The sequence below is a fragment of the Crocuta crocuta genome, unplaced genomic scaffold, assembly GCF_008692635.1.
Source record: "Crocuta crocuta isolate KB4526 unplaced genomic scaffold, BGI_CrCroc_1.0 scaffold334, whole genome shotgun sequence".
NCBI classification, from domain to species: Eukaryota; Metazoa; Chordata; class Mammalia; order Carnivora; family Hyaenidae; genus Crocuta; species Crocuta crocuta.
In genome coordinates, this window is record NW_027533260.1 from 3,671,468 (window position 1) to 3,686,834 (window position 15,367).

Consider the following 15,367-nt stretch of genomic DNA (forward strand, 5'->3'; position numbering starts at 1 on the left):
GGAGGGTGGGACTGGGGCCTGGGGCCTGGGTGGGCATTTTTAACTTTGGAGGCCACCCATCTGTTGGTAGGCCATCTGCATTTTCTTACTGTCGTTTCCTGCCCAAAGGACACACTTGGGGTGTGCGGAGTGCTGTCCACTTCTTGGGACCCCGAGGATCACCCAGCAACCCCCATAACACCCTGCTTCCCACAGGTTTTTAGCGTTCTCTCGTCCTGTTGTGCATCACCCCAACATCCCGGACCTGTAACCCACTCGCCTTTCTCTACTCCCCGCTCATCAGCCCCGGTCGTTGTCTCTTCTATGTGATTTCTGTACGAGTTGCCATAAAACTTTGAAATTCTGCCTGAAACAAAACAGCCTTCCAGTGAGAAGTTGGGATTCTAGAGGAGGGAGCTAACGAGGTCTCTGAGATTTGGGCAACTGTGAAATAGCCCAGGCACTCTGGGTTTCTCCACGCGGGACACCCACAAGCACCCGCCCCTCTAAACGCCCACCCTTGCTTCCCGTAGCCACGCCCCCACGCACCACCCAGTCCCCCTAGCCACGCCCCCACGCCTCAGCTTTCCTCGCCACGCCCCCATTCCACCAGCCGCCAACCGTTCCCTTTCGCTGGGCGTCCTGGGAACACAAAAGAGGAGGACCCAGATTGGCCTGATCAGAGGAGCTGGGGTTGATGGGAGTTTGCCGAATAAAGCAAGTAATTTTCTCAGAATCCTGATATAGGAGAAGGGGTGTGTGTGTGTGTCTAAAGGGGTGCAGGCTTGTGAGTGACTGGCTTTTTCATACTCCTGCAAGAGGTTAGCATGAATGGAGTAGGGGCTGCTTGGGGGTGGGGAGTGGAGAGAGCCCAAGAGACCTTATCAGCCACTCTCAGGAGCTTAGAATTTATCCCCAAAGCAAAGGGGAGCTCTGGAAGGGATTTAAGGGGGACAGGGGGCAGGCAGTTGATGTCGTCTGATTTACATTTTCAAACTTCCCTTCTGGCTGCCTGTGAGACAGATCAGGGAGGAGGCTGGGGAAGCAAAGGAAGGGTCCAGGAGTAGGGAGGTGGAGGTGAAAGGGGGTGGTTTAGGGAGATCGTGGATCAGATTGGATGAGAGGGTTCAGGGAGAGCATAGAGGCAAGGCCCTGGCAAGAAAGAGATGGTGCCCTCAAATGGAATAGCCAGGGAGAGTTTAATGAAAGGGCTATCGTAGGGGGATTAGGGGTGGGCAAGGTCAATTAAAACAAGCTCGGGAAGGTGCAGTACCAGAGTCCAGCAGTAGAGGGAGCAGTTACCACTAGCCCAGCCTGAAGGTGTGTGAGCTGAGGCTGTCGTAGCTCTGGCAGAGGCCAGGAGTATGCGGGCGGACGGACAGCCCACACCCGAGAGAAGGGGGCTGGGCAGTGAACTCCCCAACCTGACTCCTCCCACCCACCAGTCTCCTGCTGGCGCCTTCCACTGGCTGGACTCAACCAGAAGCCAGAGGTTAATAGGTTGACACACATAGGCCAGCCTCTTGGGACACAGAGCAAGAGGGAGAAGGGTGGAGAGTGGATCCGGGAATTTCGGGGNGGGGGAGGAGCCATTGTGGAGAATTTCCCACAGAGGCAGTGAGGTTTCTCCTGAGTTTGGGGAATGAAGGTGGGCATAAGTAGGGGGAATGGGTTTGGAGAACTTCCGGATGCAGGTGAGTGTGTGCTGATGGTGATGCCTATGGGACATCATGTCAGGGAGGGAAGACATCCTGGAGCCCCGGGAGAAGGGGCGTGTGTGCGTGACACGGGTTTGGGATTTGTTGACAATGGGGCGTCACCAAGCCACGGAGGGGGTGGGGCACGAGGAACACAGGAGACCTGCCAACGGAGGACATGGCAGAGAGGTAGGTGGGAACCCAGAAGGCTGACTTCACCTGAAGCCAAGAGGAGAGTTTCCAGAACGAGGGCATGGTTGACGGGAGTCAAAAGCTCTGAAAGGTGGGGAAAGATAAGCAGCGGAAAGCGGCCTTGGGATGTAGGACTTGACGAGAGCAGTTTGGTGCAGGGTGTGGGGCGGAAGTCGGGCTGATCTAGAGTGAGGAGGGAGTGGAAGTCGGGGAAACTGAGGCAGAGCATGTAGACCACGCTTTGGAAAACCTCGGAGAGAAAGAGGAGGGTGCTGGGGGAAGATATGGGCATGAGAGGACTTTTCCCTCCAAGGTGGGAAGGGGAGTGGTGCAGGAGGGTATTGAATGCAAGGGCATAAGAGCATCTGCCATTCCTGAAGCCAACCGCAACTGATAGTGACGGAGGGTCCCCGAGGCCAGGCACTGCGCCGGGTCCTCCTAGGGATCGCCCCCCCACACACACACACACACCCTCCACAGGTGCAAGAAACCGGCTCAGAGAGGGGAAGCAACTTCCCGGAAGTCTCATGTCTAGAAAGGGCAGGGACGGCAGAGGATGAGGTCCAGCCGGAGCGTCACACAGGACAGAGGCCACCTCCATCTTACCAGGCGTGAACGGAGAGAGTGGTAGAGAGGCAAGGAAATGGGTGAGCCTGGTGACCAGATGCTGAGTAAGATCACAGCTTCAAAGAGAGGCATATCCAGAGCTTGGGACGTGGGTGTGACGAGAGGCGTGATGATGCTACGAGTTCTGGGGGAGTCAGCTCGTGAAGGATTTAAATTCATTGTCACGGAAGCCAGCAATGGCGCCAAGATTTCCTCTCTTGGTGCCTCAGTTCCCACATCTGGAAAATGGGGACAAAAATAATAATAATGGGGGCTGATGGTACAGAGTTGTATTAAATCATATATATTTTTAGCATAATACCCAGCACATAGTAAGAGCTCAAGAGATGGAAAAGTTATACTTTCTAGATATTTCCAGCTTGCTCACTTTCATACCTCATATTCTTTCATCACCTCTCCTTTCTTTCTCCCTTCCCCCCACTCATGCACATGCACCACGCACGCGCGCACACCGCAACCGCCATCCCACAACAGCCTCAGGACAGAGAGATGCAGACCCCTATAAACCTGCTGTCCCATCTGAGTCTCGGCTGCTAAAACCCAAACGCAGGGGAGAAGAAATGCCCTCCCTCAATTCTTTAATTCACTCCATCCAGCACCTGCCTGCTCCGTGTCTGGTGCTCTGCTGGGGCCACTGCAGTGACCAAAATGTCCCTGGACCCTGCTCTCGCCCGGCTCCGAGAGCATTGGGGGACACATGCCAAACAGGGTGGAGAAGGTGGTGGTCAGGTTGGGACCTATGAGTGGAGGGGCTCAGTAGCAGGATACAGACGGCACCGAACTGGGGGGTTGAAGGCGTGCAGGGTGTAGGGAGGTGGCCAACAGACAGTGCAGGACTCTGGGGGTGGGGAGAGGTGAAAGCCCGAGGGGCAAGGCAGAGGGGTGGGCAGTGGGGAAGGAGCTGAGTGACTTCCGGAAGCTGGGGAGAAGGGCCACCTGGAGAGGGACGCCCCAAAAGAGCTGTGGCTCCGGTGTAGCAACACGGATGGAACCTGAGGGTGTTATGTTGAGTGAAATAAGTCAGGCAGAGAAGGACAAATACCATATGTTTGCACGTATAGGTGGATTAGGAGGAACTTAATGGAGGACCCTGGGGGAGAAGAAGGGGAATAAATAGTTGGGGAGAGGGAGGGAGGCAAACCGTGAGAGACTCTTGAATGCTGAGAACAAACTAAGGACTGATGGGTATGGGGGGGAGGGAGGAGATGGGCATGGAGGAGGCCACTTGTGGGGATGAGCACTGGGTGTTATATGGAAACCAACTTGACAATAAACTATTTGTAAAAAATAAAATAAAAATAAGGGGCAAAAAAATGACCCACATGCATGGGGTGGGGTGGGGCCAGTGGGAGCCGCTGGGAGACTGAGGGGTGAATGCCCTGATCTCACTCTAGCGCCTCCACTGGCGGAGCTCTACAGGAGTCCAGAGGATGGAGAAGCCCTGGATGCATTCCATTGAGCCCCCTGCGGTAGACCGAATAATGCACCCCCAACACACTCACACTCACGCGTCTACACGCTAATCCTCACAACCTGTGGCTACTATGTTCCCTGACGCCGCAAGAGGGACTTGGCAGATCTGATTAATTTCAACATCTTCTGATGCGGATATTACACTCGATGATCTGTGTCCCTGTAAGGGCAACCACAAGGGTCCTGGGTGGAGGGGGCGCAGTGTGTGATCACCATAGGACATGTGACAAGGGAACCAGAGGCTGGAGTAACCAGAAGTGCTACGAACCCGAGGAGGCTGGGCGCCCATGGCTTCTCCCCTAGAGCCTCCGGAATGAGCTGCCATCACCTTGATTTGAGACTTCAGGCCTCCAGACTTTAAGAGAATAAATGTGTGTTGTTTGAAGCCCTTGAGCTTGTGGTAACGTGTTACCGCAGCCCCGGGAAACGAACACAGAGACTCACCGAAGACTTCTGGTGCCAACTCTGAAACATGAACACGTAGTGGAAATTTCTTTTTATGTTTATCTATGAGAGAGAGAGTGAGAGAAAAAAAAAAAACAGAGCATGAGGGGAGGAGGGGCAGAGAGAGAGGGAGACAGAATTCGAAGCTGAGCTGTCAGCACAGAGCCCGACACGGGACTCGAACCCACAGACTGCAAGATCATGACCTGAGCCGAAGTCGGACGCTTAACTGACTGAGCCACCCAGGCACCCCTGTCGTGGAAATCTCTCGTATTTCTGGCTACTAAAAACACTCGCTATGTTTGGGGACGTTTCCAGCCTCAAGAGTTTCTATCCTCCAGAAAGAAGTGTCGGAACTCACTTTCCCAGCCTCCCTCACATCCAGGGCACAGGGCAAGGCACAGGCGTTATGACTTGGATCCCCCAAACAGACTCGCCAGGGGGAGTCCTGAATTCCAAAGATGCACCTCGCAAAGGAAGCTCCTTAATGGGGTCCATTTAGCTGGTGAGAATGGTGTGACACAGCACCCTTTGACTCTGGGAGGGCTCACCAGTTGTAAGGAGCACAGATACGGAAGTGACATCAGTGGCGGTTGGGGGACAGGTGCGGTTATGTCGCGGTCCCAGGAGCAGGTGCAAACGGGGGCACCTGAGACTGAGATTCGTCGGGGGGTTATGGAGGTGGCTTCCTCATCAGGGTGGTTCTGGGTGTGGTTTGGGGCTCTCTTCCTGGAAACTTAGCCTCATGTCGGGTTCTCCAGGCCACTGGATGCTCCCGTGAGCCACTCATATCTTGTATTCCCCTCCCCCATGAATTCCATATAGTAAATCGTATTAGCATTAGTAAATTCAATTTGCTTTCCCAGTGGGAAAATTGTACCTTCCTGCCCCTTTGAGTTCAATAGTGGCCAAGTGACTTTCCTCAGCTAAAGAGGGCAGAAGTGACGTGTGACCCTCTGGGTAGAAGCTTTTAAACCTGTGATGATGCATAATGTAGTAACCGCTCTAACAGCCTGGGATTATGCAGCCAGCTTGCAGTGGGCTTGTTGCTTGATCAGGAAATAAACCTGGGGCACCAAGCTGGCTCAGTCAGCAGAACATGCGACTCTTGACCTCAGGGTCATGAGTTTGAGCCCCATGTTGGACAGAGAGATTACTAAAAAAGAGAAGGGGGAGAGCCTGGAGTCTCAGCCAATTGAGCATCTGACTTTTGATTTCAGCTGAGGTTGTGATCCCAGAGTCATGGGATTGAGCCCTGAGTTGGGCTCTGCACTGACCATGGAGCCTGCCTAAGATTCTCTCTCTCTCGGGGCGCCTGGGTGGCTCAGTCAGGTGAGCGTCCAACTTTGGCTCAGGTCATGATCTCACCATTCCTGAGTTCAAGCCCTGCATGGGGCTCCGTGTTGACAGTTCAGAGCCTGGAGCCTGCTTTGGATTCTGTATGTGTGTCTCTCTCTGCCCCTCCCCTGCTCATGCTCTCTCTCTCTTTCAAAAATAAACATTTTTTATAAAAAGATTCTCTCTCTCTCTCTCTCTCCCTCTGCCCCTCTTTCCTGCTCAAATGTGCTCACTTTCTCTCTCAAAAAAAAGAAAAAGCAAGCAAGCAAGCAAGAAAGAAAGAGAGAGAAAAGAAAGGAGTGAAAAGAAAAGAGAGAAGAAAGGAAAGAAAAGAAAAAGGAAANCGCTCACTTTCTCTCTCGAAAAAAAGAAAAAGCAAGCAAGCAAGAAAGAAAGAAAGAGAGAGAAAAGAAAGGAGTGAAAAGAAAAGAGAGAAGAAAGGAAAGAAAAGAAAAAGGAAAGAAAGAAATAAAAAAGAGTAAAGAAAAGAATGAGAGGGGAAAGGAAGGAAAGAGAGAGAGAGAAGAAAGGAGAGAAAGAAAGGAGAGAATAAAAAAAAGGAAANGATGAAGGAAGGAATGAAGGAAGAAAAGAAAAAGAGATAGAAGAAAGAAATCTTTATTTTCATCAACTGAGAGATTTGGGGGATGTTTGTTACTGCAGCATCACATGGTCTAAGCTGACGTGTACACTCCGCTTCTATGGAAGCAGTCCCCTTCCCCCGTGGGCACTCAAGACCACAGACAGGTGCTGAGGGAGAAGACTCCCTGAGGATTGTCAAGTCGGCGTCTACAGACACTGAGCTCAGTGGACACATTTCAGAAACTCTCTGAGCTTGTATACAAACAGCACATGCCGGAGATTTTCCGGGAGGGGGTTTGTAACATCCACTGGACTTTCAGACTGGGTGATGACTTGAAAGTCCCGAAGATAGCAGTCCTGGAGCCAGACGACGTGGGTTCAAATACCAGCTCTGCCGCTCACTAGCTCTGCCACCGTGAGTGAGTTACTTAACCTCTCTGGGCTTATTTCTTCATCTGTAAAACAGAGCTGATAATTGATTAAAGAAGGAAATACATGTGACGTGATTTGAATAGTGCCCGGCATGTATCAAGCCCTTGTAAGGGCTACCCAGTAATATTTTTTTTTACTGATAGGAGTTAGATGTGGGTAAGAGGGATCCAAAATAATAGTGGCTTAAATAAGATAGGACTTTATTCCTCTCCTGTGTGACGGTCTGCATCTGGCATGGGAGATCTACTTCACCAGGGCAATAAAAACCCAGGTTTCTTCTACCTTGTTCCTCTGGCACAGCCCAGGAAGGTCCTCACGGGTTAGCTCAGGATCCTCACCTCCACGGCATCATTCCAACCAGAGCCGGGGACCCACAGCTCCCTGCAAGGCTGGGACCCAGCAATGCCACCTACCGCTTCCTTCCGCATCTCGGTGACCAGACCTGGCTCACAAGGGCACGTTTAGCTGCAAGAGGAATCGGGGGTGGGGGTGGGGGGGGAATCAAGCTTTTTTCCTGGGTCATCATGCTTAAAATCTCACAGGACGTTTCCCGAAAAGTGGGAGAATGGATGCTGAGGGACCGTGAACGACCTCTGATGCAGACACATCTGGGGAAGCGGGCTGAGAAGCCCTAAGCAATCAGAATAGTGGCGCTGGGTGAAACAGACACGGAAATGAACCCCAGAGGGTCCCGGACCCTTTACACCACCTGTTCCGAGATCGAGGTCCCCAGCCCGACCCGATTCAGACCCTCCAACCCTCCCCAAACTTGAAACTCACACTTCCTCACCCTCATCTCTCCAAACAGCTCCCCAAGTTCTTAGCCTGTTTCCCCCAAAGGTTCTTAGCCTGTTTCCCTGCAAATAAATCTTCCGCCTAAGACCCCGCCCCCAAGTCCCCAGTGTCCTCCCCCTCCCCCACCTTTCCCGGACCCTCCAAGCACCCTGCCCTGCTTGTTTGTTGCCGTGAAACAAACCACTCCCAAAACTCAGCGGCGTCAAACAAGGAGTTAGTATCCCCTCCCAGGGTTATGCGGGCTCTGTGCGTTCACTCGGGTCCCTTTGTCCGGGGTCTGTCCCGTGACAGCGGTCAGCTGTCAGCTGAAGTTCCAGTTATCTGCAGGCTCAGTGGGGCTGGGTCCGAGGTAACCTCCTCGAGTGGCTGGCAGCCGGTGATGGCTGTCGGCTGAACGCTTCTCTGGGGCTGCGGGCGGGAGCCCGTGACTTTCTTGACAATTTCTTAGCTTCGTGTCTCTGCACTGCTGTCTCTCTCTCTCTCCCTCTCTCTGTTTCCAAAGGTCTCCGTCTCTTTGTGAACCTTGTCTTCTCCATTTTTTTTAATGTTTTATTTATTTCTGAGAGAGAGAGAGAGACAGCGTGAGCAGGGGAGGGTCAAAGAGAGAGGGAGATACAGAATCTGAAACAGGCTCCAGGCTCTGAGCTGTCAGTACAGAGCCTGACGCGGGGCTCGAACCCACGAACCATGAGATCATGACCTGAGCCGACTCAGGCGACCCTTCTCCATTTTCTTAATTCCACCTCTCTCTCTGTCTCTCTGCTTTGCTTTCTTGATCTGTATCCTCAGTCCTTTATCTTGTTTCTAAAGGTCAGCCTTCCCCCAACCCTGTGTGTGTGTGTGTGTGTGTGTGTCTTCATCACTTACTATTGCTGAGTTACAAGCCATCTGAAATTTGGTGGCTTAAAACGAGGGCGCATTATTTCTCACAGTTCTGTGTGTTGACTTTGGCTCTTCGTCCCACGTGGTGTTGGCGGAGGTCATCGTGTGTGACCTCATTCCTTTTTGGCCGGGCCTCGAATGTGCAAGATGCCCTCCCTGGTGGCTGTCCACGGGTCCCCCTTCCTCCCCTGGTTGTGTAGACCAACTTCTCTCCAGTGTGGTGGCCAGGTTGCAAGAAAGCTGCTGTAGAAGCCACCGCAGTGCCTCGGGTCACTTTTAACTATGCTCTGTGGGTCAAAGCAATTCGCAAGATTTCCGTGGGGAAGGGAGGTGGATGCCGCCTCTTGGTGGGTGGGGCGTGTGCATAAAGAGAGGCGAGGAACTGTGGGCGGCCACTCGCGGTAGGCTGAACACTAGACTCGGGTTCAGGTCATGATCTCGCGGATTCGTGAGTTCGAGCCCCGAGTTGGAGCCTGGAGCCTGCTTGGGATTCTCTGCCTCCCCCTCTCTCTGCCCCTCCCCCGCGTACACTCTCCCCCAAATAGATAAATAAATAAATAAATAAATAAATAAATAAAGAGTCTTGAGGCCTGATCTCCTGGGTGGTTCAAGGCAGCCCTAAGTGCAATCACCACATCCTTATAAGAGACGAGAGGAGGTGGGGCGGGGGGATTTGAGGACGCTGGCCTTCAAGACTGGGGCAACGTGGCCACAAGCTAAAGCACACTGGAAGCTTCCAGAAGCCGGAAGAGGCAAGGAAGGGGTTCTCCCCTAGGGGCCCCGACTCCTTGATTTTGGCTCAGAGACCGATTTCGGAATGTGGGCTTCCAGAACTGTGAAAGAACAAAGCTGTGTGGGTGGAAGCCCCCAGGGGGTGCTAATTTGTTACATCAGCTGCGGAAACTGATCCAGTCTTTAGAGTCTTTAGACCACTGTCCCTGGTCTCTTACGGTCTGTGTGTCTCTACAGCTTGAACTCATGGCTTTTTGACTGTGATAAAATACACTAACATTTTTACCATTTTAACCTTTTGCACAGTTCAGTGACACTTAATGCATTCACCACTATCTGGTTCCAGAACTTTTCCATCACCCCAAAAGGACACCCCATACCCATTATAAGTCGCTCCCCATTTCCCCTTTCCCCAGCACCTGGCAACCACCAATCAACTCTCTCTCTTTTTTAAGTGTTTATTTGAGAGGGAGAGAGAACGGGTGGGGGGGGGCAGAGAGAGGGGGAGACACAGAATCCAAAGCAGGATCCAGACTCTGAGCTGTCAGCACAGAGCTCGATGCTAGGCTTGAACCTACAAACCGTGAGATCATGACCTGAGCCGAAGTCTGATGCTTATACAACTGAGCCGCCCAGGGGCCCCCTGATAGATTTATTTTAAAGAATCGGCCCATGCAATCGGGAGGGGTGGCAAGTCCAAAGTCCGCAGGGCAGCCCGGCAGGCTGGAGACCCAGGGAAGCAGTGATGTTGCGGCTCAAGCTGGAAGGCCGTCTGGAAGTAGATTTCCCTCCTTCTCAGGGAACCTCGGTCTTTTTCTTGAATGGCCTTCAACTGATTGGGCGAGGCCCACCCACATTACAGAGGATGATCTGCTTGACTTAAAGTCAACTGATCTAAATGCTAACCTTGTCTGGAAAAACACCTCCACAGCCAGTGTTTGGTCCAAACAGCCCGGCACCCTAGCTCAGCCGAGTGGACAGACATAATTCCCCTTGCCCCCCTCTCTTCTTCTTGCCCCCACCCCCCACCCCGTGCCCATCCACCACCGTCGGAGGCTGGGCTCCACAGAAGCCAGGCCAAGTCAAGGATGGGAGGCAAGTGGCTTATCTGGGAGGTCATTCCAGGAGACATTGGAGGGAAGGAACTGGGAAGGGCGTGGCGACTGGCAGGTCAGCCCCTTTGGGCAACAGGGTGGTGCTGGGACCACGCAGGGACACAGTGCGGCATTCTCTCTCGGCTGCCCGGCATTCTCTCTCGGCTGCCCGGCATTCTCTCTCGGCTGCCCGAGATTGGGGTGTGCATCCACTAACTCACTAACTCGGGGCTGCTGGGCAGGACGGCACATGCCGGGCGTGGCTCCCAGCAGCGCCTGCCTCGGCCAGAGAACGGAGAGTGCATTCACTGGGGGGCTGCCAGGCTGGGGAGCTGCTGCGAGGTCACAGCACCGCCCACGGGGCCTTACCCCTTCCGACCCGGGGGAAGATGCACGGGCACCCAGAGGGGAGGCAGGGCCATCCCTCCAGGGAATAAGGAAGGGCTGGCTCCCGGTGCCTCCTCGGCCGCTGTCCCCTTGAAGTCAGGAGACCTTCCGGGCACTCAAGGCTGGGAGAGGGAGGGGGTGGGCTTCCCAGGCCTCAGGGTCTCCCAAGGCACTCTCTCCCGCTCCTCTCCCCCCCTCCCTCCACTGCTGACCTCCCTTCTCAGCTGCCTTCTCCCTGCAATTTTCTCCCCAGGAGGCAGAGGGAAGGAAATGTCAAGGATGATGGATTGAAAGGGGCAGGTGGGGTCAGCAGAAGAGGGACCACAGGGTGGGGGGGAAGAGGAACGGAAAAGGGGAGGGGCCACAGAACAAAGCAGAGACAAAGACGGAAAGCAACAGAAAAGTAGGCCCGGAGAGGGGAACCCAGAGACTTTAAAGTGCCGTGCTGGGGGTTGGGGGGGAGATGATTCTGGAGGGTCGAAGCAATCCTCTAGCCCCTTAACAGCACGCGTGGTGGGGGGGAGGGTGCGGACCAGGGAGCAGACAGAGAGGGACCGGGGTGGGAGCCAGGTCGGGGTGAGGGAGCCACAGAGACAGAGACAGGGGAGAGAGAGGGGAAGGGAGAGACTGAGAGGGAGAGTGAGGATGAGAGACAGAGAGAGATGGGGACAGGGAGACAGAGAGATTGTCCAGACAAAGAGAGACAGAGATAAAAAGGAAAAGATGGAGAGAAAGACACATGAGACAGACAAATGGACACACACACACACACACACACACACACTCAGGACAGGGAGGCACGTGGTGAAAGAGAGGGGGAGAGAGAGACCCAGAGAGCAGGCACTGAGACGCGGACAGAAGCTGGCGAGAGAAGCCGACTGGAAGACGCAGGAGGGAAGGGACGGCAAGACGGGAGTGGGGTCAAGGGTGGGAGTCCTNTCCCTCTCCTGGAGCCAGGCAGGGGAGGCGCGGGGCGGGGGCGGGGGTGAGGGAGACACACACGGAACGCAGACGCCCAGGGCCACAGGGCGGAGGCGCCGAAGGAGAGGAAGAGAGAGAGGTGAGGACACAAAGGCCGAGAGACAGCAGTCCCTGGAGACAGAGAGAGATGACATGGGGGTGAGACAGAGAGACCATCCAGAGAGAGGGAGACGCAGAGACAAAAAGATGGAGGGAGAGACACCTGACACAGGCGGACGGACACACGCCCAAGACAGAAGCCGAGACACAGAGGACCTTCTTTCAGGATCCCTTCAACCCTGCCCCCGAGCGAGAAAGGAGGGCGAGAGCGGCAGAGATGAAGGGGAAACTGAGGCAGAGAGCTTGTAGGACCGCAACGGGAGACAGAGGGGTCCCTCGCTCAGTTCAGAGCCGATCGTGGGGACAGCTGGGGGTCCCTGGGGATCGCAGCTGCCTGCAGGCAAAGCCCCAGACAAGACTGAGCAGAGGAAGACCGGGTCTGTGCCCAGGCTGAGCTGCACACACACACACACAGAAATGCAGACGTGGGGACCCAGACATCACCCTCAGATGTGCAGCCACACCAGGGCCGGCGGGCAGGGGCCACCCCCCTGCCCACCAGCATCCTGGCCTCCTCCCTCTCCCGGGACTCGAGGGTCCGATGGTCCAAGAACCAGTTAAGGAAACAGCTCGGCAGAGGAGGCCTGAAGTCAGAGAGACAGGACTGGAGAGTGTGTGTGTGTGTGTGTGTGTGTGTGTGTGTGTGTGTGTGTGTGACAGACAGACAGACAGGCCGAGGGTGGTGCAGTGAGAAAACTGCAGACACCCCTCTTTCCCCCCTGCGGACATCTCCCTCCTCCTTTAATTAACAAGATTTATGCCTAAGAGTCAAAGACCCTCTTCCTTATTCATGGGGCTGGAGGGTCCTTTGAGCTCAGAGCAATGGAAGAAATGACTCTTGTCTCTTGCCTCTCTCTCTCTCTCTCTGTCTCTCTCTCCTCCCCACCCGGGACCCCCACCCCTGTCTGTCACTCAGTCCAGACACCCCCACACACACACACCACACACACACACACTCTTTCCTGTCTCTTTCGGGCTGTGTCTCCAAGTCACACCCCCTCCCTGGCCTCACAGGGACGCACTCCCCACTGCGCACTGCGGCTGTCACATCAGGCCACTCTTTTTGTTTTCAGGATCAGCTGGGGGAGGAGACCTGGAACCNCCTGGACCCTGAACTGTCAGCTGAAGGCAGGGGAGGGAGGAGGACAGACAGAAGAGCTTTGCATCTTTAATTAAAAAGTGATTTAAATTAATTTTCTGCTCCAAAACCCCTATCTGGGGGGCGGGGCGTGTGGCAGTGATTAAAAGCCTTTGGGCCCCCTTCCGTTCTGCGCCGCCCTTAAAGGGCCAGCACCACCCGAGGGACAGTTGCGTGGGACAGCTTCAAGGGCACTGCCCGCTGGCACGGGGGACCCCAGATTCGGCCAAGGCCCCAAGAGGTCCTGGCAACTCTCTGGTTTAACCATTTCCTTTGCACCCCTTCCCCCAAGCCCATTGCCCAGCCAGCAGATGGGGAGACTGAGGCTTTAAGAGAGAAGGGTCTGAGGTGGGTCTGGACCCCAGCTTCCCGGAGGAGACCCAGGGATGGCCAGGCGGGAGGGCTGGTGGTGTGCCGAGAGGGGGTCCAAGGGCAAGTCGGGGACCCAGAGAGAGACGGGGGCAGAGATCCTGTGTGGGACAGAGATAAGGGCTCTGGAGAGCGTGACAGAGCCATAGACACACAGTTCTGGGTTGAAGCTGAGCCCTGGGGCCATGGGGGGGAAAGGAGGGAACCTTCCCTGGGGTGAGAGGGACCAAGGTGAGGGACCGGGGCCATGGTCCTTGCCCTCCTCAAAGCCCTCCACTCGCCCTCCCCCACTGGAAAGTTCCGCCGCTGTCCTAACCTGATTTCTCCTCTGCAGCTCCCCCTGTCTCTCTGCTCTGCCCCAGGCCTGGGCGGTTTGGTTTCATTTCCACCAGCCCGGAGGATGGAGAAGCCGACTGCAGCAGAGCAGAGCTGTTTATGAGGGTCATAAAAATACCCTTAGCGAGCCCAGTGGGGATGCTGCCTCTGACCCCTCCCCCTGCGCCCCTCTCCCTGGATCTCTGTCCCCTGCCCCCAAGTTTCTGCCTCCTTCTGCCTGGACCAAGGCTCATTTCTCCCTGGTGCTGTCTCTCGGGAGTGATGGTTGGCAACTTTTGGGGGCCCAGTACCCCTCTTTGTGACAACAGATGGAAAAAAACGGGCCTTTTCCCTGGGAAAGGAGCACACAGGCCCCAAGGCCACCATTGGCAATTTCAGGGAGTTCACGGGCCTCCAGACACCCATTTGCACATCCCCTCGGGCATCTGAGGACCCCAAGCCAGTGAGACAATGGATCCCAGGTGTCTCTCCTCCCCCTGCCCTATCCTGCGCCCCGTGGCCTCCTTACTTCCTCCAACACACCAGGCACATTCCTGCCCCAGGTCCTTTGCACCTGCTATTCTTCTGTTCGGACAGATCTTGCCTCAGAGGTGCACATGGCTCCCTCCTTCACCTTCTTCAGGTGTCTGCTCAGATGTTTCCCCCTCTTAGGCCCTCCCTGTCCAGCTTCTATCATCTTCTCTGTCCTTATTCTGCTTTCTCCCAGAGCACTCGTCCCCTCCAGGCATTATTTCACACTTAGACATCTACTTACTGGTCTGCTTTCTCTCTCCCTCACCATCTCCAGCAGAATGGGAGCTCCAGGAAGCCAGGAAGTGTGTCTTTTCCCCCTGTTATGTCTCTAGAACACCCCCCAGCGCACAGTCAGGACTCAGTGTTAATTTCAGCCGCAGAAAACCCTGTTCTATCTCATTAGAACACTAGTTGCCAAGGCTGTCCGGGTCCGGATCCTCCAGGAATCAGATAAAAACCGTGGGCCTGCGCTCCGAGATACCTGAGCAGGCACGTGATCTACCCTGAACTCTAGAGAATCCACAAACTGAGAGCAGGGAGAGACCTTTGTCAAAGGCAGGGGTCAAAACTGGGCAGAGGGACAGAGGGAAAACCTCAGGCCCGCGCGCGCGCGCGCGCGCGCACGCACCGGCTGCCGCTCCGATGGCCCGAGGCCCAGATTCTGTGTGCACAAACTCCAGGGGACACACAACCAGGGGACTCACCCTGTTCAGACAGAAGCAGCACGTGCGGACCTGTAAACACCCCCACACCACCCCCGGGCAGGGCCCCACTACCAGCCACACGGCCACAGCCGGGACACACCCGCACGTGCGCAGGCACACGCACAGATGGGTTCCGACGCGGGCGCATGAGCCTCCCCAGCTCCCAGGGCAGGGAAGTTAGGGGGCCCAGGGCAAGAAGAGAAACTAAAATATGGGGTTTTCTCCTCGCTCTGATCTGTCTGCTAGAGAGAGAGGCAGACGGACAGAGACAAAGAGAGAGAGACAAAGAGACAGAGAGACAAAGAGGGAAAGATATGGAGAGAAAGGGAGAGTGGCGGGGGGGCTCAGNCTCCCCCGTCTCTTCCTCCCCGGTCTCTGCCCGCGGGTCTCCTGCTCCGTCTCGGGCGCTTTATCCGAACCCTTCCTTCCTCCTCTGCCCTGTCCAGTCCTCCTCCCGGGTCTACTTTTGTTCCAAGTCCTCCTGAGGGTTAGGGGTGGAGACAGTGCTGGGGGAAGAGGGGGCGGGGGTCTGGCCAGGCAGGGCCGGGGGAGCCCCTCCTCTCTGGTCCTGGG

At 55.2% G+C, this 15,367-nt stretch overlaps 1 protein-coding gene across 1 annotated transcript in view; it reads left to right on the forward strand.

The window, feature by feature from the left end:
• The first annotated feature begins 1,646 nt into the window (after positions 1-1,646).
• Positions 1,647-15,367, forward strand: part of MEIS3 (Meis homeobox 3) — a 24,230-nt gene continuing 10,509 nt past the window's right edge. Inside the window, 1 exon segment of the mRNA XM_077747184.1 lies at positions 1,647-1,673. Coding sequence (XP_077603310.1) covers positions 1,647-1,673 — 27 coding nt within the window.